The sequence below is a fragment of the Dermochelys coriacea genome, chromosome 4 (genome assembly GCF_009764565.3).
Source record: "Dermochelys coriacea isolate rDerCor1 chromosome 4, rDerCor1.pri.v4, whole genome shotgun sequence".
NCBI lineage: Eukaryota > Metazoa > Chordata > Testudines > Dermochelyidae > Dermochelys > Dermochelys coriacea.
Genome location: NC_050071.1, coordinates 121,086,466 through 121,111,083, shown reverse-complemented (window position 1 = coordinate 121,111,083; position 24,618 = coordinate 121,086,466). Strand labels below are relative to the sequence as shown.

General features: G+C 42.7%; 2 protein-coding genes across 3 annotated transcripts; one reads left to right on the top strand and one right to left on the bottom strand.

Moving 5' to 3' along the window:
• The first annotated feature begins 1,409 nt into the window (after nucleotides 1-1,409).
• Nucleotides 1,410-13,827, top strand: GRPEL1 (GrpE like 1, mitochondrial). 2 transcript variants are annotated; one of them, XM_038400302.2, is made up of 4 exons: nucleotides 1,410-1,688; nucleotides 5,235-5,397; nucleotides 7,156-7,237; nucleotides 12,498-13,827. In XM_038400302.2, the coding sequence occupies exons 1-4, from the start codon at nucleotides 1,609-1,611 to the stop codon at nucleotides 12,842-12,844; spliced, it is 672 nt and encodes a 223-aa protein (XP_038256230.1). In that variant the 5' UTR covers nucleotides 1,410-1,608; the 3' UTR covers nucleotides 12,845-13,827. The 2 variants fall into 2 exon arrangements, with proteins under 2 accessions (XP_038256230.1, XP_043368423.1); XM_043512488.1 differs by lacking the exon at nucleotides 1,410-1,688 and adding an exon at nucleotides 2,105-4,799 and having other exon boundaries at nucleotides 4,849-5,397.
• A 2,399-nt stretch (nucleotides 13,828-16,226) lies between these two features.
• TADA2B (transcriptional adaptor 2B) lies at nucleotides 16,227-24,575 on the bottom strand. The gene is made up of 2 exons (XM_038400301.2): nucleotides 23,916-24,575; nucleotides 16,227-21,015 (listed from the first exon to the last, which is right to left on the bottom strand). The coding sequence occupies exons 1-2, from the start codon at nucleotides 24,183-24,185 to the stop codon at nucleotides 20,023-20,025; spliced, it is 1,263 nt and encodes a 420-aa protein (XP_038256229.1). The 5' UTR covers nucleotides 24,186-24,575; the 3' UTR covers nucleotides 16,227-20,022.
• Nucleotides 24,576-24,618: the final 43 nt, after the last annotated feature.

Genomic DNA, 24,618 nt, shown 5'->3' with positions numbered 1-24,618 from the left:
AAATATCATATTGCCACTATATAAACCCACCAACATATTGAATAGTACAGATTTGGTCACCCCATCTCGAAAAAGATACATTGGATTTGGAAAAGGTACAGAGAAGGGCAACCAAAATGATTAGGGGTATAGAACACCTTCTGTATGAGGAGAGATTAAAAAGACAGACTTTTCAGCTTGGAAAAGAGATGACTAAGGGAGGGGACATGATAAAGATCTATAAAATCATAAATGGTGTGGAAAAATTGAATAAGGAAATGTTATTTACTTGTTCACAAAGCACAAGAACTAGGGTCACCCAATGAAAGGAATAGGCAGCAGATTTAAAACAAAATCAAAAAGTATTTATTCACAGTCAACCTGGGGATGTTGTGAAGGCCAAAACTATAACAGGGCTCTAATAAGAACTAGATAAGTTCATGGAGGATAGGTCCAGCAATAGCTATTAGCCAGGTTGGGCAGGGATCCAACACCATGTTCTGCATGTCCCTTGCCACCGTTTGCCAGAAGCTAGGAGTGGGCAACAGCGCAACTTCATGATTGCCTGTTCTGTTCATTCCCTCTGAAGCACCTGGCACCTAGGATATTGGGCTAGATGGACCATTGGTGTTACCCAGTATGGACATTCTGATGTTATATAAAACCCACTCCCAGAGTGGAGCTAGAACAGAGGAGTCCTGACAGTCTCTCTCTCTCTCTACGGAGTTAATAACGAAGTAAGAATCCACATTAACATTTTAACCTAACCCTTAATGACAGGTTTCAGAGTAGCAGCCGTGTTAGTCTGTATCTGCAAAAAGAAAAAGGAGTACTTCTGACACCTTAGAGACCAACAAATTTGAGCATAAGCTTTTGTGAGCTACAGCCCACTTCATCAGCTGCATGGATCATGGGTCTGAATGCATCCGATGAAGTGAGCTGTAGCTCAGGGAAGCTTATGCTCAAATAAATTTGTTAGTTAGTCTCTAAGGTGCCACAAGTCCTCCTGTTCTTTTTGCAGTATCCCTTAAGTGTCTCGTCACAAGATGTCAGAACATGTTGCTACTAGAACTGAGTGGTTCTAATATTTATTTAATTGGCTTTCTTTTATAAGGGCATTAGATACAGGGCTCCTGTCAGCTAATTGCTAAGTCATCTGCCAATAAACAGAGTTTTAAAGTGCCTCCCAATCTGAAAGGACGCCCCTGACCACAGGCAGCCCTGGATGAGGCCGGGCGGGGGAAAGGGGGCTTCGGCCAGGGCAGCCGGGGGCCCAGCCCCTTCCCCAGAGAGCCCTGCCGCGCCTGAGCCCGCCAGCGCAGGAAGAGCCGGCGCGCGCAAGGCTGGGCTAGAATGTTCACCATCTCCCCGCCCCCCCATTGGCCACGCCCATCCCTCACCCCCGGGCAAAGGCAAGGGAGTCGCCCGCGACCTTTCAACTTCTTCTCACTCAACCGTGCTATGAGCCAGGAACGGGGCGGCCTCGCCCCCACGGAGAGGCCGGCCCGGCTGATTGGCGCGTGGTCCCGTCACTCTCGGCCCCAGAGGGGTGCCGCTCCCGCTGATTGGGCCGCGGCTCGGCCGTGACCCTGGGCGTTGGGCGGAGAGCGAGCAACGCGCAGAGAAGCCATGGCGGCGGCGGCGGCGGCTCGGTGCGTGCGGCTGCTGTTGAGACCGCGGCGCTACCCGCTGCTGAGCTGCCCTCTGCGGTAAGGGCGGGCGGGCGGAACGGGCTCTTCTCTCCCCCACCCCTAGGGGGCCGCGGAGGCGCCTGGGGCCGGCCCCTGCGGCCCGGACACGGGGCGCAATGAGCCCTGCGGCCCAGCCCGGGGCGGCCCCGTGGGCGCGCAGAGGGGCTGACGGGAGGGACAGCGCAGACCCTGCGCTGGCTGCGGCCCCGCTCCCGGCCGGCCGACGCCGCCCCTCCCCCGAACTGCCGTTGGGCCTCGCCCGAGGCGGCGGGTAGGAGGGTGACCCGCTGGCCCACCTTCGTTCCTCGGGGCGGGCGGGCGGGCGGCTTCCGCGGTCCCGCTCGGGGAGCCCACCGCCTGTTGGCCGGCCCGCGTGCCTGGGTCTCCGCCGCGCTCACCCGGGTTAGCCAAGCTTAGCTCCTGTCCGGGGGCCCGTGTTTTATAGGCAAAGCCCTAGGGAAGCCCCGCCCACCGCAGGGGCTCTGCCCTCTGTCACCACCTGCCCATCCCTCTGCTCGCCCCACCTGCCCCGCGCCGGGGCTCTTACCATGCCCGAGGAGGCTCCAGTGTCCCCCAGCTGGGGAATGAACAGGGGTGACTTTCTCTTCTGGCCCGAGTGGGGGAGTGAAGGGTCCTGCACCTTGCCCTGCACACCCACCCTGGAGAGCAGTAGAAAAAGGGGCAAAGGCAGGGCCCTACAGAGATTGGGAGTCACTCATTGATTCAAGGGGGAGACAAGGTTGGCAGTTTGCTTCAGGGGATGGAGTTGTGCAGCTCTGTGTGGCATTTCTCCTTGTCATCAAGAGAAAAGTGTCCTTGCCGTGGTCTCATCCTCCCCCCACCCCCACCCCCCACAGGAGTGAGAGAGAAGGTTCAAGCTTGAGCTGCTTGTTGTGAGGGAGGCAGCCCATGTGAGGGAAATCAGTGGCTCACTGGTGGGAAGCACCACACAGGGAGCTGCACAAAACTCTGTAGCTCTGGTGGCTGCACTTTTCACTTGCACCGTAGAGGCTGCAGGATTGTGTGTAATAAAATGCCTGCTCTCCAACTCAGTGGCATTTTAAATGCTGCAGTAGAAATCCTAACTGTTGCCAAGTTCTATGTAAGTTGTGTAACAGCAGGGAGAAATCCCCTGTGAAAGCAAATTAACTGTAGCCAAATTCAGTCTGCTGCTACACTGTCCTGTCACGTCATTGCTGCATGTCATGTTTCACAGCTCATGCGGTTTGGATGCATTTCTGTTGAAGGATTTAATGATCAGGTAGACAAGGCAAGTGGGTGGGAGCTAATAGTTACTGTCATTCAGCAATGGGTGTCTTGGATAAAGGTGCTTTATTTTTAAGAGATCACAGGTTGGAGCGAAGAGACTCTTGGGCAGCTTTCAAACTCACTCAAGTTAATCAGCTGCATCTGTATTTATTAAGGCATCTAAATAAATATGGCAGTGCCTACCTGTGTGTAGGTTTATAGGTTTTAAGTTGTTGATTTTGATGCATAGTAAGAGGGAGGTGTTCTAAGCATATGGTATTTTGTGAAGAAAGGCCTAGAGTCACTTGTAGGAGCAGAGGCAAAGATACGTGGGGGAAAGAGGATTGTCCTCATTTGCTATCTTATTTCTGCACTTGCCACCCCAACACATGCGCCTCTCGTTCATGGAAAAATGGGCACAAAATCATCCTAAAGCAGAGATTCTCAAACTGGAGGGGTGGGGGCCAGTGGTACATAGAATGTATTCAAGGGGGAGGGGCATGACAAGCTTTTAGGACCAAAAAAACTTAGGATGCACATTTTACCCACAACAATGAATAGCTAGCAAAGCTGATTCATCCAGACATATCAGGTCCTCAGATGGCACTGTGCATTTTGATGGATTTCTGTTAAGCTTACATAGCATTATGCAAAGTTGTTAATCCATTTGCTACGACATGGTGTGCAACGTCCACCACAATCGCAGTTTTGCTTTTGCTCTTATTACAATGGATTGTTGGCTCATTTGTGCAATTCATGGAATTGCTCTGCTCCAAAAAACAGGCAAACCTATCACGCTAGTAACAACAGTGTGATGCATATAAGCAAGATTTTACTTAAAATTTACAATATTTGATTCAAACAGAGCCATTTCAGTATAAATGCCTTACTGTTTTTAATATTTAGTGAGAGTTGCATATCGATTTCTTTTTATCGGTATATGTACTTGTATGGCGGGGTGGGAGGGTGTAAACTGCTAGAGACACAAGGAAGGGGAGCACGGTTAAATAAGTTTGATAACTACTGTCCTAAAGAATAGATATTTTAAATTAAATGAACCACTAAGAAATGTCAGATACAGATGATTACGCAAACACCTCCATTTTACTCCATATTTTAACCCATTTCTGCTGATACCAAAGAATCAGTAGTGTAATAATTAGAATTCTTCTGCTGATTCTGAGTTACTCACAATACTTGAATTTTTGGATTAGCTATTTACAGATGAGATGGCAGTTGTTTTCTGAATTTTTCACCAGCAGGTAGTTATTCCAATTCCTTTGTTTTAGAGGAGGTTTAGTGACTGAAGTGTTGGAAATGATTGCATCGTGAGACTTCAGTCTTAAATGTAAATTAATCAGGACATTAGGTAACTAAATTGTTGTGGATTTGTTTCCTAATTATATACCCAATGAAAAGGAAGTGGCCCTCATTTTTGCCTCAACCATCTTTTCCTAGTAAACTTAAGAAATCTTTATTTGAAATAATTAAAATGTGCTTGCCTGTATTGTCTGCTAGTGGTGGCTGTCTTGTTGCAGAATGACACCTGCAACTGTACAGGAGCACCTGAATCCAGCTAATCAATTAGAGTTCCATCATGCTTGAACACTAGAGAACAATAAATTGGTTTGACTAAAGACTTGAGGCTTCAGCACACCTTTCAGGCCAGATTTAATTCTAACTGGTGTTCCTAAATGTGTTCTCAAATAAGTTTTTATTTAAAAACATGTCAGGCCTCATAATTGCAGAAAATTTGGGGCAAAAAAGCTAGTGAGCAGTCACCTCTCTTTAAACGGGGAAGGCAAATACTACCTCCATTATGGTAAGGGTGTAACTTCAAGCTTCCTGCGCATGCTTCCAAGATATTTTTCCCCAAGATAGGTTTCAGAGTAGCAGCTGTGTTAGTCTGTATTCGCAAAAAGAAAAGGAGTTTGAATAGGAGCGGGGGTGCAGGTAGATGGAACAGTGATTAGACCAACTCGTAGGGTTTTTCTAATTTTGGGCTGTCAAGACTGCAGAGATTATTGTGGACACCATTCCATTACACATTGGATACTGAGTTACAGTTAGCAAGGAACTATAGAGTAAGGCTGTGGTCTTGCAAATCTTATGCACTGTGGGACAATTCACAGTTAAGCATGTGCACATGGCTTGCAGGACTATAGCCTTCGTTTCTTCACAAATCATTTTTCTGGCTTTAGGATGGAGGTTTCTTTTGCATGAGATCAATGCAAATCAAGTATTCAGTATGTTCAAAACCCACTAATCTTTCCTAGGATGAGCAGCTGACTAATGGTCTGACTGTGGTTGCTTTAGGACTTCTCCACGGTTGCTTTGCATGGCAACACAACAGAAAAGCACTGGAGAGAACTTGGAAGATTACCAGAGCCAGAATGAACCGAAGGCTGAACCAAGCTCTGCTGAGAAGATATTCATTGAAGAAAAAGCCAAATTGGAAGAGCAACTAAAAGAAATGACTGTAAGGATCTTTTGGTCAGCCAGCATGCACGCATTCTAGGAAAAGTGTGAAGTTCCAGGTGCACTGTACACAAGCTGGATAAGACTATGTAGCAGTTATTTCATGAATTAAATATTACAGATTTGAATAATCCTAACTGAACGATTCCCTTTAAGTTTAGTCCATTAGTAGTACATAGTCGTTTTGCTGGAAACAGACTGCTAATAGGCTCTCTGGCCTTGGTTTTCAATCTAGAAAAATGTGGGTGATAATACTCATCACTGAGGCCTATGAACATAAGCTTTATCTTTATTCACATATTTTCTCCTTAGCCTCTCTTTCTCTTCTAGTAATCCTGGAAGAGTTAGCCTTTTTATCCGGTATAGAACTAAATCTGAGTTTAGTGGTTATATTGATAACAATAGCAGTAGCATGAGCAAGGCATAACATATGAATACGCTCTGCAGAGTTCCCCAAATTCTGCCAACCCACTTTTTCCCCAGCCTGCAATGGCAAAACCTACTGTTTTGCTTCTTGGCATCTCTCTCTAGCAGGCACTTCCAGTGGTGCCAAATGTCTTTGTGACCCAACTGAGACCAAATTAATTTTTACTTATAAGTCCTAAGACCTGAAGCCCTTTCCTTTATTTTCAGCCTTCTGGGCCTGCGTGCTCATTCTTTCTTCCTGGAAGTGCACTCAAAGGCTTATCTTTCTCACCAACAGAAGTTGGTTCAATAAAAGATATTACCTCACCCACCTTGTCTCTCCCTTAGTTAAGAACCATGAGCAGAAAGGTTTTGAAAGGGAAGGCTGAGCAAACTTGTGGCCGCTGCAATTTGAAGCTGTTGGCTATGATGAAAGAACTAGTATATGGTGACTCCGGCATGTGATAAATTTGCATTCATGGGCTAAATTGTGGTGTTCCTTCCTCAGCTGGTAGAGAGCAGAGGTGCCAGGAATCAGAGGTACAGAAGTGTCCTATTCCCTTGTAGTGTGGGGTTCAGAATGTTTAATGGGTGAGAATAGGGGGTCTGGGAGGATGTGGGGACAGTTCAGCAACCAGTGGCTAAGACTATTTTGCTCTGCTGATAACAAATGGATTGACACAAAAATAAAAAGTCAACACCATGCCATGGTTGTGGCATAATGACTCAGTGCAGAGGTATCCTATGTGATGTACTAAGTCTAGTCTGGAATGTACAAGGGATTAGGAGAGGCAAACTTTTTGACATTCCAGTACTTCACAGCTCTAGTTAAGAATAAAAAAAACACCCCACATTGAGGCCCAGATCCACAAAGGTATTTAGGTTCCTAACTTCCATTGATTTTGATGGACTTTAGGAGCCTAAAATACCTTGTTGGATCTGGGCCGGAGAGCCTGGAAGCACATCTTTTCCTCCTGTGCCACCCCCCTGTATCTCCTCCTTACCCCAAGTCACCTAAAAAAACCCCAAAACCACTTGTGGGCAAGAGCGTGAACACAGAAGTACTGATTCTCTCTCTCTCTCTCCCTTGTTTTCCCACCTTCAAAATGAGGCTAATACATGCCTACATCACAAGGACATGAGGATTAGTCGTTGCACACTCATTTGAAGTGCTAGGTACAAATCTTTGGAATTTAGATGCAACTTTTAATAACGTAATAAATCACAGAGTCTTGTTAAACTGCTGCTTTGTAATGAAATGGATAGAATAAGAGCTTTGGTTTGAATTATTGGTACACAATATACGGGCTGTAATGGGATTTTTTTCTGCAATATGCTTTATCTTCTTCCTCAGGACAAGTACAAGCGAGCCCTCGCAGATACAGAAAACTTAAGGCAAAGAAGCCAGAAACTGGTAGAAGAGGCAAAATTGTATGGTGGGTGGAGACTTTACTTGTGTGCACATGTTGTATTGTAAGGTGCTGTAATACTAACTTGAAAAACGAAGCTTACAAATTCAGAGCGGACACTGCCACTCACCCACAACACCCACTATTTGGAACTCCCAGATATATTGGCATGTCCTTGTTATAACGTGTTGCTGAGAGCCTGAAATGTTACTGTCCTGATTTAAATTTAAAGTGATTTGAGATGCTTCAGTGTCATTACGATTTCACTGGATGGGTGTAAAACTGCATGAGTTTTAGAGGCATTAGATTTAGATGTACCTGGATCACCTCAAAAAACTCTCGATTGCTTGGTGTCTGCAAAATTTTCCAGAAACTTGTAAGTAAATATGAGCCATAATGACCCTTGTACACTGACATGATGTATAATCTTCTTGAGTGGATCGGCATTTGTTCGATTTATTACATGTGGCAATATTATACCAGTTTCACAAGGAAAGTATTTACTATACTGCATTGAAGTATTGCTGCTTTTACTAGGAAAGTTTTAGCTGTTTAATACCTAGGGGCAACATAGTCCACATTTGAATTTAACTGCTTGTGAGCTTTCATTGTAGAAAGTGAGGGAGCCAAACCCAATCCATATAGGACTGGTGAAGTCTCAGTGCAAATTGTAGCCTGAATTCTCTTCCTCTTCCCAGGTCTGCTCTTCCCGCCCCCCCATTCAACCTTAAATTTGAGTGCAAGAGATCTGAAACCAGAAGTATTCAATTACTTGCTTTCTTATTACTTTTTTGAAAGCATTTTGAAATTTAAATAGATTTTTCTGGTAAGTCTGAATGCCAAAACTCATGAATGCTTAATGTTAAGTAAATAGCTAGATTTTCAGAGGGCTGAGCACATGCAACTACCGCCAACTTCAAGGAATGCTAATTGTGCTCAGTGTCCTTTTGTCATGTTTGACAGTTCTGACTAAAGCATATTTTAATAGCTCTTTTTATCCTCTGAAAAGAGATGTGCAAAATAGAAATGGTATTGTAGTATAAATATTGCAGTAGCAAAAGAGAGCACTCTGGCCCAGATCCACAAAGGGTCTTAGGCCTGGTCTACACATAAAGCTTGTAGTGGCATAATTATGTTGGTCGGGGTATGGAAAAAACTGCTGTTTCTTGCCAGAACTGTGGCAATACCCACCTAACTCCATACATACTGGCTATGGGATGCCTACCTTATAACCTTTTAGCACAGTGGTTAGGGAACTCACCTTGGATGTGGTAGACCCTGGTTATTTTCCCCCTCTGCCTGAAGAGGAGAGAGGATTTGAACAGGCATTTCCCATCTCTCTGGAGAGTACCTAACCACTGGACTGTAGTGGGAGTCTTACTTTATCTGGCCACTGCAAATGTACAAAATCAAGTGGCTTCAAGATGAGAGATTGAGACCCCTATGTCAGAATATTCCATAGTCCTGTGACCAGGGCATTGACTTGTGAGGTAGGAAACCCCTGTTCAAATCTCTTGCCCTCAGGCAGAGTTGAACTGAGATCTGCTTTCCAGGTAAATGCTCTAACCACTGAGCTAAATGTCCCTCAGCCACCACTACCTGCCCCCAACAATTTTGTGTTGAGTAAGGCAGGCTTAGCACATGCCCACCAGATTGGGCCCCATGGGCAAGATAGCCATTGCCCTAACTATCTTCACCTGGTTTGAAGACTGCATTAGGGCTTAGGCATGAGGTAAGCATCTGAGCTGTAGTCTGAGGCAGCAGGGTGCGGACCCAAAGGTAGAAACTTGGGCATTTCGGAGACACTTGCAGAGTAAATTTAGGTGTTGAGTTTAGACACCTACAGCGTTAGGAGGCAGCCAAGCAGAGGTTTTGTGGATTTCAGTGGTGCCTAAATCTGGGTTTTAGGCTCCTTTGTGGATCCGGGCTTGTATACTGTGAATCCATAACTATTTCATCTTCTTTCCTGACCTGCAGTTGACAAAGTGTAGCAATATGAATGGTTACGTGTTAACATTAGTTTAACTCCACAGTTAAAGCTTAAAAACAGGATAGCTAATTAACTAAAGATTAAAAAGAAGCAGACTTCAGTTCAACAACATTCTGGACTCTTGTACAATTTTGATGAACATTTGAATACTTTAATTTGAAATTCACTCCTCGCAAGCATTCATGCTAGTATGGTGCCTAGCACAGTGGGGTTCTAATCCATGATTGGAGCCCCTTGATGCTACAGCAGTACAAAAGACTCAAGTAAACCTTGAGTGAAAGCAACATTTCAGATTGTATGCATGATTGTAAAATTATCCATTCACCTTTAGCTAGTTATTTCATTGAGGGAACAAAAGCTCTATGCTGAGATTTATTCAGATATCACAAAAGCACGAAGTGCAACTACTTGTAAACTGCAAAGTCTTACTAGAAGAAGCTTGTCAATTTCAAATCTGAGACCTCCTTGGATATCTTGTAAGCAGCAGAAGGGCAAAGCAAACTAGAGAAATGCAGTCTAGATGAAATTACTGTAAGGGGAACACACAAGTGGTTGAAAGACTGTACTGGAAAGGTAGTTATCCGTGGTTTGCTATCAAACTGGGATGGCATATCTAGTGGGGTCCCACAGGAGTTAGTCCTGGGTCTGGTATTACTCAATAGTTTTCATTAATGACTTGATAATGGAGTGGAGTTTGTGGTTACAAAACTTGTGGATGACACCAAGTTGGGAGGGGTTCCAAGCATTTTAGAGGACAGGATTAGAATTCAAAATGACACTGACAAATTGGAGAATTGGTCTGAGTTTAACAAAATAAAATTCAATAAAGATAAGTGGACTTATCAAAGACTAATCAAACGCACAACTACAAAATTGGAAACAACTAGGTAGATGGAAACTATACTGGATCACAAACTGAATATGAGTCAACAGTGTGATGCAGTTGTGAAAAAGGCTAATATTCTGGGGTGTATAAACAGGAATGTTGTATGTAAAACGTGGGAGGTAGTTGTCCCACTCTACTTTGCACTGGTGAAGCCTCAGCTGGAGTACTGTGTCCAATTCTGGGCATCACACTTTAGGAAGGATGTGGGTAAATTGGAGAGAGTCCCAAGGAGAGCAACAAAAGTGAAAAAAGATTTAGGAAACCCAACCTATGAGGAAAAGTTAAACGTGGGCATGTTTAGTCTTGAGAAAAGAACATTGAGGGCAGACCTGATATCAGTCTCCAAATACGTTAAAGGCTGTTATAAAGAGGATGGTGATAAATTGTTCTCCATATCCACTTCAGATAGGGCAAGAATAGCCTTAATCTTCAGCAAAGGGAGATTTAGGTTAAATATAGGAAACATTCTCTAACTCAGAGTAGAGTTAAGCTCCGGAATAAGCTTTCAAGGGAGGTTGTGAATGGAGGTTTTTAAGAACCAGTTGGACAAACACCCGTAAGGGATTGTCTAGGTTTAGTTGGTCCTGCCTCAGTGCAGGCTGGACTTGATGGCTTCTTGAGGTCCCTTTTAGCCCTACATTTCTATGAAATTTAACAAGTTTTCACTGTGCTCTGGACCTTAAACCATTTGTATACTCTGTGGTTTGGCCATTTTATCCGAAAAACTAATTTGGGGCTTTCAGTGTTTAAGGTAGCTATACTTGAAGTTTTGGTTAGTTTTTAGGTTTAAAATCATTTGCTTAGCATTTGACAATCCCATATCCATTATCACTGTCTAAAGACATCCGTATCAAATTATGCAGATATTAAAGTGACTTCATGGCCTTGGTGGTAAAGTCTGCATTGTTTTGCAAAATTCTAGGCCTGCATATAGAGGAAGGAATCAACTGGACTTGGAACTGATTTGGAAAGTTTCCCCTGAGCAGTCAGGGTCCCTATAGAGCTCTTGCATGGATACTGTTAGCTCAGCACCCTACTTCAATTTTAGCTGATGTACATAACTTTGTCTCTTGATAGTACCCAAAAAAAGCTTTGGTGAAGGAGGGAATATCTAAATGCATTAAGTGGCAGCCACATAGGCCAGTCTCACCCGGTTCTCTTCAAGAACTTACTCGCACCTAATCCTGGTGTCCTGGCTACATCAGTTCCCCTGGTTATAATCTAGGCTTTAGTATTCTCAGCTTGATTTTGTCCATAATGCAGCATCTCATTGGCTCACCTTTATGTGGAAGTACATCACTCCTCCTGAAAAATCTCCCCCATTCCCCTTAACCACTTTTCTGGAGATGGCCCTACAGCTGGCAAGATGAAGTTAAGAACTGATCACGACAATAGCTAGCCAGCAAGCAGCTTCTGGGGAGACAGCCATTGTGCTGTAGCTCTTCTTGGAGTTACTGCATTAAAAAATGTGATGAACTGGAAGAGCTTTATGGGCCTCAGCTAAAATTCCCTGTGGAAACTAGCCAATGGAGTTTTGGTCAGAATGTGTGGCTTCAGAACCCACCTCTTTAAATGGCACATGGGGGAAAGAGGGAGGAGTTCTGCTGAATGAGATCTTCAACTCTGTCCCGGTTCAGGTCAGTTAGGCTACTGGTTGAGCGAGGGCCTGCTTCCTCTCCCTTTTTTCCCATTCAGTGCTATTAAGAGTAGCTTTAGCAGCTCAAGTGAAGATCCAGATGTGGGACAACAAGGTGAGAGATTGGACAAAATAGGGGTGACACCAGAAAAATCCCAGGATGGGAGAGGGGGAAAAAAATCAATTACTTAACTTGAGGGTGGTGATTATGTTTGCGTCTCGTGGCTAATTTAATAATAATTGGACTATTTGCTGAGGGAGTCGGATACTTTCCCTACTCCAGAATCAAACAGTCTACTTCTGTATTCTGTATTTTTATATTATTATTATTATTGGGTTGGTATCCTGCAGGAACTCAGAAATATAACTCCCTTGATAAGATGTCTTTGGGGAAAAAAAAGAGCATAATTTAAATTGATTTAGCATCAATTTGAAATCTAGTCATAATTTTAAAAGTGAGTCAAATAGTTTTATTTATTACACCTGCCCATTAGTTCACCTGTGACTTTTTGGTTTTATAATTGCATTTTCCTGTTTTAAAAACTCTCTCTCCTACTGCTGTATGAGAAAATCTACACAAACAAGGGATGCGGACACTGCACAAACTGCATAAATGCACAAACTAAAAGGAGGGGGTGTGTGAGGGATAGTAACTTTCCCCAATCTCAGATAATTGTAACAATACTACATTTTTTTAATGTAAATTTAACTATATCCCCTTAAGAAGAATTAATTTGATTTTGTTTTTCATTTATGGCTGTCCATCTCGTTATAGGGATTCAGAGCTTCTGCAAGGACTTATTAGAAGTTGCTGACGTTTTGGAAAAAGCAACTGAGAGTGTTCCAAAAGAGGAACTCAAGGATGAAAACCCTCATCTGAAGAACCTGTATGATGGTCTTGTCATGACAGAAGTACAGATTCAAAAAGTATTCAAAAAGCATGGCCTGCTCAAACTGAATCCTGTTGGAGCCAAGTTTGATCCCTATGAACATGAAGCTTTGTTCCATGCTCCCATGGAAGGGAAGGAGCCTGGTTCTATTGCATTAGTATCCAAGGTTGGCTATAAGCTGCATGGGCGTACGTTGAGGCCTGCCTTGGTGGGAGTTGTGAAAGAAGTTTAGTGGTCCAATTCATAAGAATTAAAAATGCCATACAACTATTAGATGGCTGACTAGTTTTCCTCTTCCAATGTGCTTTTTTTTTTTTCCCCCTTCCCACACACTCTGTGGAAGGCTTAAATTAATCTGTGAAACTGAAGCAAATGCTGAAATTTCATTTCTTAATGGACCATAAATAATCTGATGGACCTCAATTTACAATTTTTTGTATTGTATTTTGCACTTAAGAAGCAGAGCTGACGAGCCATAAAATGTTATCCAAAATACAGATGGTTTAATCTGTAATAATCCTGGCTACTGAAGGTATGTTAAGTTGAAAGAAACAAAATATATTTACAGGAAACTGCATGGTAACAGCTTGATCACTGTTTAGAATGAAGAACTCTTTGACTTTGTGTGTCCTTTTGTGTTGCATTTCCTAATATCGCAGTAGTTTCTGGGAAGCAATGCATGTAATTAGCTGTCTGCAAATGCCCACACAGGCTTTCACAAAACAGACACACTCATCAGCTGCTTGCTCACTTGGTGGATTGCTGTTTCTATTACATGTCTATTTCCTGAAATCGGGCCTTTCTTTGAACAGCAAAAGTTTCAATACCTTTGTGATTCCAGATCTAGGTTTGAGGTTATAAATAAAATACAGGGTGGGGGAGGGGATTGGCTTCATTGCTTTTATTCATATGCTTCATAATCTCTTCTCAAGGAAACCATTTAATATTTGTATGGCATTGAAATAGCTATAGAAAAAAAAAACTGTCCAATCTCTGGACATTCTTTGAAATTCAATCACTTTGCTGTGCAAATTTTATTTGCAACTGTACTAAAGGTCACAATAGCAACCACCAGAAAAGTTAAGTATATAAAAATGGTTTTGGCATCTGTTACCTTTTTATAATTCATGTAGATTTATAAATACCTGGTGAGCACTGTTAAAAGTAACTGGATCAAACAATATAAATGAAATCTACTTCATTTACATTCCTTAATAAGACACTTTCCTGTTTGTTGGTTTATATTTTAGCCTTGACTACATGAGCTGGGAAGCAGCATCACCTTATGAACAGAGTAATGGTTATGCTGGGCATTTACTTTAATCCTGTTCCTATGTTAACCTCAGACAGGAGTGGCTAGAGCCAGGCCTACCTCTCTTTCCCCTTGGCCAAAAAGTACCCATGTTGTATAACGTCCTCCCTCTACTTCATGACATCCCACTCATAGGATGTAGAGGGTGTGATTTTCAAATGCACTCAACATGGGCCTAATTGTTGCCACTGGAGTCTTGAGTAAAACTCTGACTTCAGTGGGAGCAGTTAGGCTAAAGCTGAGCACTCTTAAAAATTCCACCCCCAAATTTTGGGTGTTGATTTGTGGTAGAAGAGTGTTGCCTTAAACCTGGGAGTCAGCTGTGAGGAATTCTTATCTGTAGTTACTGGGATGCCTGTATATGTGTATTCTCTGAACCCACTCTGTGTAGCAGTGGGAGGAGGGAGAGAATGACTGTTTTTTAAATCTCCTGACGTACCCCTAGTGGATTATGTGACCACACCATGCCAGCTGATTTGTAATAGCAGAAGGGCTAGTTTGTTCCCTTTAAACTGGTCTTGGTAAAGGCAAAAAAGTGTGGATATAATATAGGACTGCAGCAACTTATTTAGTTTCTAATCTGGCAAATTAGAAAGCCAAACACACACTTGTTTGGTTTTTGGTTTTTTTTTTTTTTTTTTAAGAGGGAGGGAGTCTTTCCTCTCTTTCTGTCTATATCTATTTATAGTGAGACATTTTATCACTGTTTTGGCCAACAGCTGCTGATATCCAACTAACTGCTCACTGAGTAAATCATCAGGTATTTTGTACATTAGCCCATGGTCTCTTCATCCTTGAAGTTATTCTACAATTTAATAAATAACATGGTGGAGAATACGATGGCAAAATCCAAATCTGGCTGCATTAATTTAAACCATGCTGCTGCCATAAGTTTTGTAACTCCTGAACAAGAAAGCAATTGGCAAAGTACTTTGTGCTCTGATACACTTTGTATTAATGCATAGATGTAGCTGTCACCCTACTGGTTTTTGGTTTTGTGACTTTTAAAGTAGCGGTTGAAGGGGAAAGGGAAGAAAAAGTGGTAGGGCTTTATGTTGCACCCACAAAACAAGCTCTGCCTATGTCTGTGAGAAATCTCTCATTTTGCTAACAGTAGGTGATCACAGTTAGAATCCTTCAGCATACACAGTCATGACTGTCGCTCCTTTGGGGTTTGAGCGCCTTGGTTGTGTGTCTTTGAGGCCTGAGAGGTGTTTGATGCTGGTTCCACCCTCTTGCTTTTGTTAAGCAACTGTTTGGACATTCATCACATTAGCACTAACAAGGGTGATTGCTGCAGTATGGATTGTTTTGGATTAACTGACCTGGACTGAAGAGTACTATATTTGTAACATCAAAATTGTCCTCTGCAAGGAGATGTCAAGGGGGCAGAGTAAAAATGACACCCATTATATCTATGGGCAGTTTTTTACTGCTTTCCACCTGATTACTGAGCAGTGGCTTGCTTGAGCAATGTTATTCTAGTTACAAATATAGCAGCTTAGTATACAGTTTTTGGCTAAACAAGTTTGCTGTTGAAAGAACTGAAAATTTCTTCTGCTCAAAAGGGGGAGAGAGCAATTAGTGTGACACTAATTGTTTCAGTTGCTTTTCCTACTTGGGAACAGGCTAGACCTTGCTAACAAAAAGAACACGGTAAACTGATTCATACAGTGTGCATATAGCCCGCCTCAAAACTGTTAGAGACCTAAGCACAAATCCATAAGCAGGAAACTGGATTTGTTTTAATTGAGGCAGTATTGACCACTTTTATTTTAGGGTGTCTGTGTCCAGTGTCATCTTTCCCCTTTGAGAGTCCGTGCAACAGCGACTGAGTGACCAGCTATATACCAAGAACCAGAGCGTGCAGGAGGGACCGGAGGAATAGGCTCACCTACAACCTCCTTCCCTTCCTCTCCACAATCTAACATGAAAAAGGGGCAGGGAGAAAGAGTAAGATGAGTAGCAGGAAGTACAGCATGTGAGGCTGAGGAAGGAGACAGGAGAAGCAGCTTGCAGTCAGCAGACCAGCAGCAGAAAGCTGACAGTGGCTCTTTTTGTGGCACCAGCACTGAGTGCTCAGTCCATGGCATAAGACAGAAAAAGGTACTTCAATAGTGTACTCCTGTATGATTACTGCAGTTTCACACTAGCCTTCTCCTGGGTGAGAGGAGTTATTTGCTGACTAACTTTTTGGAGTGATGCAGTTAAAAGCTACTACAACCTGCTCCCTTTGTTTCTCCAGCTTTTTTCCTCTCTTCCCTCTCCCACCTGCCTTTCTGTAAAATACACGCTCCATCACTAACAGTAATGAAAAAGACTTTATTAATGTAAAAACTGTTATATACAATGGGAAGAAATCTGTTAAGAGGTGTATGGGCACAATGACCCCCTTAGTTAGATTTTACATGATTGCAGCAGATGCTGTTGTAGGTATAGCACAGCTACACCAGAACACACTTCAAATGAATGCATTGTTTGGTTTTATTTAAAAAAAAAAAAAAAGCCTGAACAGGCAGCTGCTGTCTTCCTTCTTTGCAGTATTATGTTACCATAGTTTAAGAGTAATTAGGATACATGCAAAAGCATCTTGCAAGAACTGTATTAAAAAGAGATTGAGTGGCACATAGTACCGCTACACCAGCCCTACAGAAGAAAAATGGTAAAGTGCTTCAGTTTAACTGAGGCCCAAGCCGTTCCTGCACCCTGCTTCATACAAGTCCACTAGAACCATTCTAGCACCTTGAACAGCTACAGGAAACTGGGGAGGGTTTCCCTAATTCCAGCATACTTGTTCAAGTCCTCCAGCAGCAAGAGGTGCTAAAATCAAAGTTGATTAGTACACATTTGTAAAGGGAGGGTGAATGTTTCATTGTTACAAAAAAAGCTGGTTGGGTAAGGCCTCACTGGAACTCGGTTGATCACAGTAGATGTATAGTGTTATGCTATTGTATCCTAACCCTACTTAAAGTAGAGGGTATCACGGTGCATGTAGTACAGGGTCAGTACTCTAAACACAAGCTTGACTGTCACAGTTTAAACTCATTTCAGCTCTTAGCAATGTAGCTTATCTGTTCTATTTGAGGCATCCACGGAGTCAAAAATAGCATGTATGTTTAAAAACAGTTCATAAATTAGCAACATGCAAGTTAGGATTAATTCAGCACAAGAAAGGATATACACACACACAGAGGTATGGTTTGGAGAGCTATTATGAAATATTACTCAGTCAACCTTCACCCCAGAAAAGCAGTACAGTTTCATTCAATTACTTGATTAGGATAACTGCATGGCACAAGTAAAGAGTTCACTCATAACAAAAAGGCAGGTTTAAGCTAAGAAATCAATTCCATATGAAAACACTGAACAGCAGTATCCTCTAGCACAAGTCATCTTTAAGTAAAAGGATAGCTGACCATGAGACCTTGCTTCTAGGGAAGCCCTTTCCACCTGATTAGCATTCAAAGGTAATAAACACTCTTACATTATTGAATCTGCTTCCAGGATTGAAATAAGTATTGATATCCATGGTTTTCATACATTAAAAATACTTTATTTTACATTCATTCAGATCTTCAATAAGTTATGTCTAGCACCAAAGTAACATTTTTGGAAGGGCCAAGGAATTCAGAAACGACAAAGTGTAAATGCAGAAGAACTGATTTATGCAATATTTAGCTGAATCTTATGAGTGCCTAGAAGTCTGATTCTTTTAGTTATCCATCAGATGGGCTTCAGAATATTGCTTCAATTAAACCCACTAAGAGTTGTGCCAGAGCACCTTAGAAATATAAAAGTGATGTAGATTTAAAAGCTACTAAATGAAAAAAGTTATTTATGCAGCTGAGGTTCCAGAATACTGAATGTATGGGGATAGTATGACACCCAGATAACAGGGCTTACAAACTGAAAAGAAGAACCCACCACCTAATCCAGTACCATGCTTGAAAAGAGACAGCTTGAGAACATCTTCCCCCTTTCCATGTAAGTAGGGCATGGAAACTTATCACAATTTGTAGTATATGAACTTGTGCATGCACAAAAGGATACACACGACAAGTGGAGGTGGTTCTCATAGCTGTTGAGCACATGTCAGTCACTTATACTGCAAAAAGTGGGACTGACAGTTTTGTCTTTAAGTATTTTACAATAAGCCACTTACAGTTACGACAAAACGAAGCATTACACAGCTGGGGACGTAGTCCTTGCCTTTCTGAAGAGACTTAAAATACCACAAGCTCAAAAGAAAAAGGCACCATAGATTCTCTTGGAAATGCTGGTTTTTGTACTAATACTCTTTTCTTATTAGGACTCATTATTAACACTGTTTTGGTAATGATGGATACATTGACAATTAAGAACACGCAGAATTCCATGTATAGAATTCACTCTGCAGCTTGAAAGAATATTACATGGTTTGGTGATTACTTCTCTGTCCACTGCATGAAATATCAAAACAAAGTGTTAAGACATTGTGAATGCACAATTTTTTTCTCCTCGTTATCTTAATAAATCTTCAAGTCCCAATTTTCAGAGTGCCTGCATTCCAAACACATCAAGTTAGCTTACTGTTAAAGACCTTTCCAAACAGGGAAGCTTAAAGGAAGGAAAGCCAGCAAGAACACAGGAAACAAGGAATTAAAAAACATAAAACCCTACATAGCACATAGTTCCCTGCATTTTGCAAGAATGTCAGCTATAACGAATTATTTTTTTTTTAAATTTGCTATATTCAGGTAAGGTACTTGTAACAATACATATTCTGCTTTAGTTCTTCAGATTCTTTCCCTGCTTCAATTAAAAATCTGATACATAGGATCAACGTTTTATTGATCAGATACTTCTTTTGTATGCTCGAGTTAGGGAGAGAAACTGGTGCTTGTTGCAAGCACCAAACTCCGACTGTAGCCCTTTTAAAAGCAAAACAACCACCCACACCTTTCCCCCCAAAGCTACCTATGGAGGTTGGTATGTCACATTTTCGGTGAAATATCACATGATTTGTACTGAAGTAAACCAAGTAGCAAATTAAGATTTTTGCTGCCATTTGCAATAAATTTGTCTCAACGTATTTTAAGCAAAATATGTGCAACAGGCAACCTGTAATGGTTTGATTTAGTTTCATGTTTTTAATGAGCAGGGAACTTTAGCTGCAAGTCTGAAGTAGCTCCCATGTTTTTACGTCAGTGGTTTGTACATCAGTATTAGATGAAAATGTACAAACAACTGACCAGATTCAGAAGAACATTACACTTCCCTGGGTCAGTTAAGTCCCCTGTGCCCAGAGTAGGGGCAGGGAACTTTGTTGCTACTGAATTATCTGTCTGCCACAGGAGTTTCCTGAAGGGTCTACGCTAGCACAGACCCTGGAGTAATCTGCCTAAGAGGCAATTCAGTGTGAAAATAAGTCTAAGAATCTGCTCCATGAGGGAAGTGTCTGGAAGCAACTTAACCACCATATTCCATGTCCCTGTCCCATCCTATTAACTCACCTCCTCTTGCATTTTCTATTTGTGCTCACAATCACTCTACCACAATACAGGTCCTTGTTACTGAGTAAAGAGTGCTGGAAGCTAAGCACTATTCACAAAAATGCTCACTTCAAGTGTTCTGTACTTCAAAGCTCAGGATTTTTGTAAGTTTCATTTGGCTACCAGCACCATGAAGAGAGAGTGAAACAAGACAGGCTCCACCAAATGAATGCTTCCATCTCCCACCCCAAAACAAGCGTTGCACTAATAACCCTTTTGTCCAACAGCAGAGAGTATAACAACTAGCCTTGGGCTACTGGATTTGAATAAATCAAAGTAAGAACATATCCGTTCCAAAAAAGATGAAATCTGATCCACCTCATCTGCAATGAATATTTAGCGGCAAATCCTTTATCTTCAAGTACTTAACTTTAAGATCACACAAGAAGTTACAGTTTGGTATTTTCCATGATCCAATGTAAGAGCATCCTTTTGGACAGAGGATTGTAAATACTCATATTTTACAAGAAAAATCCTATCTTTGGGGAGGGAGCGAAAGTAACAGAGTCATTTGGCCCATGATGAGCCATTTATTCACATTGACTCAGCTTTCAAATCAGATAAGTTTCATGAAGCATCCCTAGATATCCAACCACTTTCTGTTAGGAAGTTTAAAATCCTTTTCTTTAGTACCTTGTCCAAATAACTGGGAAGGCGACTTTTTGAGGGAATACCTTGTCTTTTTTGGAGATGGTCTTTAATAATTATAGTTTTCACAGTCACATAACGTGCCGGACTTAAATTTAGAGAGCTACAGAGCACTTTTTCTCTGTCTGATAAGAGTTCAAAGCCAGGCAGATTCTCAATAGCAGCAAATTCCCCATCCTTACCATCTTCCTTTCCTCTCTTGGAACTGGCTATATTTTTATTCTCTTTCCTCTTCTCCCGTTTATGTCTAGCTGCCTCATATTCTGCCGACTCTTCCATTTTGGTGATTCCATTTCGACGGTACCGCTGCAGTTCTCGAATTTTTGCTCGAAGTATCCTCTCCTTGTGCATGTTCTCAAAGAAGTCTTCAAACTCCTTACAAGACATGAATTGATAGAGAGGTCTCAGTTTTAGCCTCAACTCCTTTTCTTCTTTTGTGATCTTCCGTTTTGGAGCTTTTTCCTTGTCCTTTTTTTCCTTCCCAAGAAAGGCAGGTACCAGATTATAATCTCGTGCAATATTTTTCCGTCGTTGCCTCTCCTTAAGTTTTCTTACATACATATCAACATGAGCTCTTTTTAATTCTATTTCCACATCATCATCATCGTAGTTCACTGAAAGGCCACTGATCAGAGTCTCAGCATCTTGGTCATACTCAATCTCGTAGTCATCTCGAAGTGGCATATACCCCAATTGCTGCTGTTCTGCCACTGATATGTCCAAAGGAGGGAGAGGTGTGGTCAGGCTAGGAGAAAGTGGGCCACCACTGGGACAAGTGTGATCTGTCACTCTGTTAGGAATAGTGTCAGGGATGCAGGCTTTTCCAAGGTTGCCATGGATATACATGCTTACATAGTGTTCCATCACTTCCTGGGGAGTTCGGGATGCTCCAACATGAGCAGCCATATCCTCCTAGAAGGAGAAAGTTAAGGATATTAGTGATGGCTTGACTTATTAGCTCAGTTACACCCAATACACCCAATTATTAGGGATAACCTCTCGTGTTTTCCCCCACGCATCAACCTGAAATATCTTTGTTTTTCTAGCAATATTTAGGTTAACCATTCTAGTGTGCGTTCACACTCTCTTCTAGTCCAGTATAAAGTCCACCCCACCTATAATATTCCACCAAGACGTTTCCTAGATGCCAACAGCACCTCAGTGACTAACCTCTAAAACAGGTGCTACTAATAGTATTCCATGAAGCTGACACCATAAGTATTACCCAGCAAGCTACACCAATTTCTCAGTGACTCCCAAGACACCACCACGATATACATGAACACCACCATCTGGAAGTGACATCCTCAGGGTCACTACTAAATATAGGCATTCCATGTCTCAATACGAAGTGCACCTTGACAGTATTGTAGTGTCCCTGAAATCTAGAAAAGGTAGAGTAATTCCACTGGTTGAATCTTATGTCAAAATTCTCTGGGGAACAAAAGTTAACACATTTCTTTGCAGAATATAAGAGAGGATCAAACAATCCTATTTATTCAACAGCTTGCTTGGCACACAGTGTAGGAAAAATAAGTGGCAATCATTCACCTCATAAAAGTTGTTTCTGTGACTCAGGTCCTCCCTCCCAACAGAGTTTCATGCCCTCTTCACTCCAACATTTTACAGAAGGGGAACAAGATTACAACTCTATACATTTAAACAAATGAGAGGCCTAAGTCTAGTACACTAGTCATGTGTGTATGTGGTTGTTTAACTAGAGAAATATGGGAGGACCCACAGTTTAAGAAGAGGGAAAATTCTAAACAAAATTTTAAAAAGTGTTTCCTGCAGAAGTTGGTAGCAATTTTTCTAAGAAAATTTAGATGGCACAATAATTATTCAGAGAACTGAATTTTGCAACATTTTAATGATTTCAACCATTAAAACTATGAAGTGGAGATATTTAGTTCTTTAAATGCAATTCTTAATGCAGCCTTAGCCATGTAGTCAAAACTGATCCCTCCATATCTAATTTTGCTCATTTGGAAGTGGAAGTTCAATACTTGGATCATATCTCCTCTCCCCCCGCTTTTTTAAAAAAAACAAAAAAACAAAAACCACAGTACACAGGTGAGAAAGATTAATGCTTGCAGGTCTCTACAAGAGTAGTTTGTTAGGTAACAAAAAAGCCACAGCCCTCATAATAAGTAGTGTATTTAATGAACTTAGGTTTTATTAAGCAGTAAGAATTTCAAAAAGAAAAAAAAAAGACTTGCCCTCATATTTATGAAAAATATGGGATGTGGAGTAGGGCACTAAACAGTACGAGCTTGGATGTGTTGAGGTATCTTGCTGTCTTTCTGAAGAAAAGCCATTTTTCAGGCAATTATCACTATAAATGGTGATTGAGTCAGCTTCCTATATTGTAGTAAAACAAATAAAATTTTGTTAGTGTGTGACCTGACAGTTGTGACATACTAGAGTGAAAAACAAATACAATGAAGACAGGTGTGATGAGAATAGGGAACAAAAGAGTAAACAGAGTCAAATCTGCAATGAAACAGGGATGGGAGGTTGTATAAAAAGGAAATCTTTCTGTCATCTAAAAAAGAACAGTATTCTGTTGTAAGTCTTTGGGGAAGCACTTCCTTTACTAGAATCCCTGGTGCACATACTAAATTATTCTGCAATCTGTGGGGTTCTTTGGTTTTTATACACACACACACACACACACAGACTATGAAACAGGTACAGAAAAAAAAAAGCAGGCTGTCAGACAAAACTTGATTGACCCTTTCTGAAAGCCATGTTGCTGATAGCTCAATGTTAGATTAAAAACAAAAACAAAGCCCCATGGTTTCACAGAAAAGCTTTTATTAAGAAAGTATTATTAATTTAGCTATTTAATAGAGCCTTTGACTTTAGACACTCACCTGCAGTTTGTATCTCAAATACCATGTACAATGCCACAAGGAACAAGAATATTTCAAAAATGATGTTATTCATACCCTGCATGCTATCCTAAAATAAACAATGTTTGTGTCAACATGATTAACAGTTAATGCTAACTTTGAAAGTGTCATAACATTTCAATGTTATCTTCTTGAGAAGAAGAAAGAAGTTGACACCTCCATTTACTGTGTTGGCTTCCGCAGATTCAGTAAGACGGCTCAGCATCACTTTGTTCAGGTTTTCTTCACAGCTGTAATAACCAGAAATTGAACATTCCCCACCAGACACTCTCTTAAGTAGAAACCTTAAGTTAAGACACCAAGATTGTGTCTCGTGACCAGAAAGTTGCTGTATGGGCCATCACTAGCCAGAGACTCAGTTTAACACCAATGCATGAGACCCAGAAAGCGACTGACCATAGACACCACACACAGACGCGAAGCTTGTCCAGCAGCAGCACAAACAGTACCAGGAAGTCTGACGGTGTGGAAAGTGTTGAGGTTTCAGTGATCGCAGGTATAATGAGCAACAACAGAACAGAGTCCGTATTTTAAAGACTTGTGAATTTTACCCAGACCATGGAGCGTGGCTGAGCGGAAGGGAGCAGTTGGGGGGGCTGGCTGGCTGTCAGCAGCTGGATGCCGTACAGCTGATACACGCTGTACAGGAGGTGGATAGGCAAAAGGGGGGGGGGGGGCACTGCTGGATCAGCCCCCTGGGGAGCTGTGGGCCCGCGATGCGGAGCGGGGGACGATAGAAACGGCATATCACAGCCAGAGGAGCCCCACTGAGGAAAGCCCCAGGCCCCGACGCCTCGTTAACCCCCCTGAGACCCTGACCGGCTCCCTGACAAGCCCACGGCTTGACAGGCCATCCAGGGAGAGGGGCTCTGAGCTCCCCGGCGGCCGCTCGCTTACCCAGTTGCCGAAGCCGAACTGCTCGATCGCGTCCAGCAGCAGCTGCTCCTCCCGGCTGCTCCAGCCGCCCTCGGCCTCGGCCCCCCAGAGGGTGAAGCGGCCGCCGTCTACCAGCTGGTAGCCGTGCCATCGGCGGTGCGGCCCGATCTCGGCGCCTGCCGAAAAGCAGTCTGGGCAGAGCTCAATGTCGGCACACTCGGTGCAACGGAAACGGAGCGAGCTCACCTCAGCCAGGCAGTACACGCAGTACTTCTTCCCCAGTTCCGCCATCTTACCCCGCCCGCCGCGCCGCACTGCGCACGCGCGGCACCGCCCACACCCAGGGACGACCAATGGCAGCGCGCCCAAGGGGCGGGGACGCGTAGTGGGAACCCAATAGAGCCAAACAATCTGACACGCCCCTCACAATTAAACCAATAGGATGAGGGCGATGAGGCGCGGCGGAAACCCAGAGACCAATAGAATTCGAGGCGCAGGTTCCGTCCGCCAATCAGGTAAGCGACCCCAGGCAGCCCCTTCGCGGAGTGGTCGACGGACAGTTCGGGGCGTCGGCAAAGTGTCTCCGCAGGGAGGGGGCTGCTCCTCCCATTGGCTGAACGAGTCCAGCGTTGTTGCCTTGGCAACGGGAGGGGGGGACCGGTAAACAAGGAAGCGAGTGGCGCTGAGATTGACGCGTCCCAATCGAGCCGCGGCCGGGCCCGGG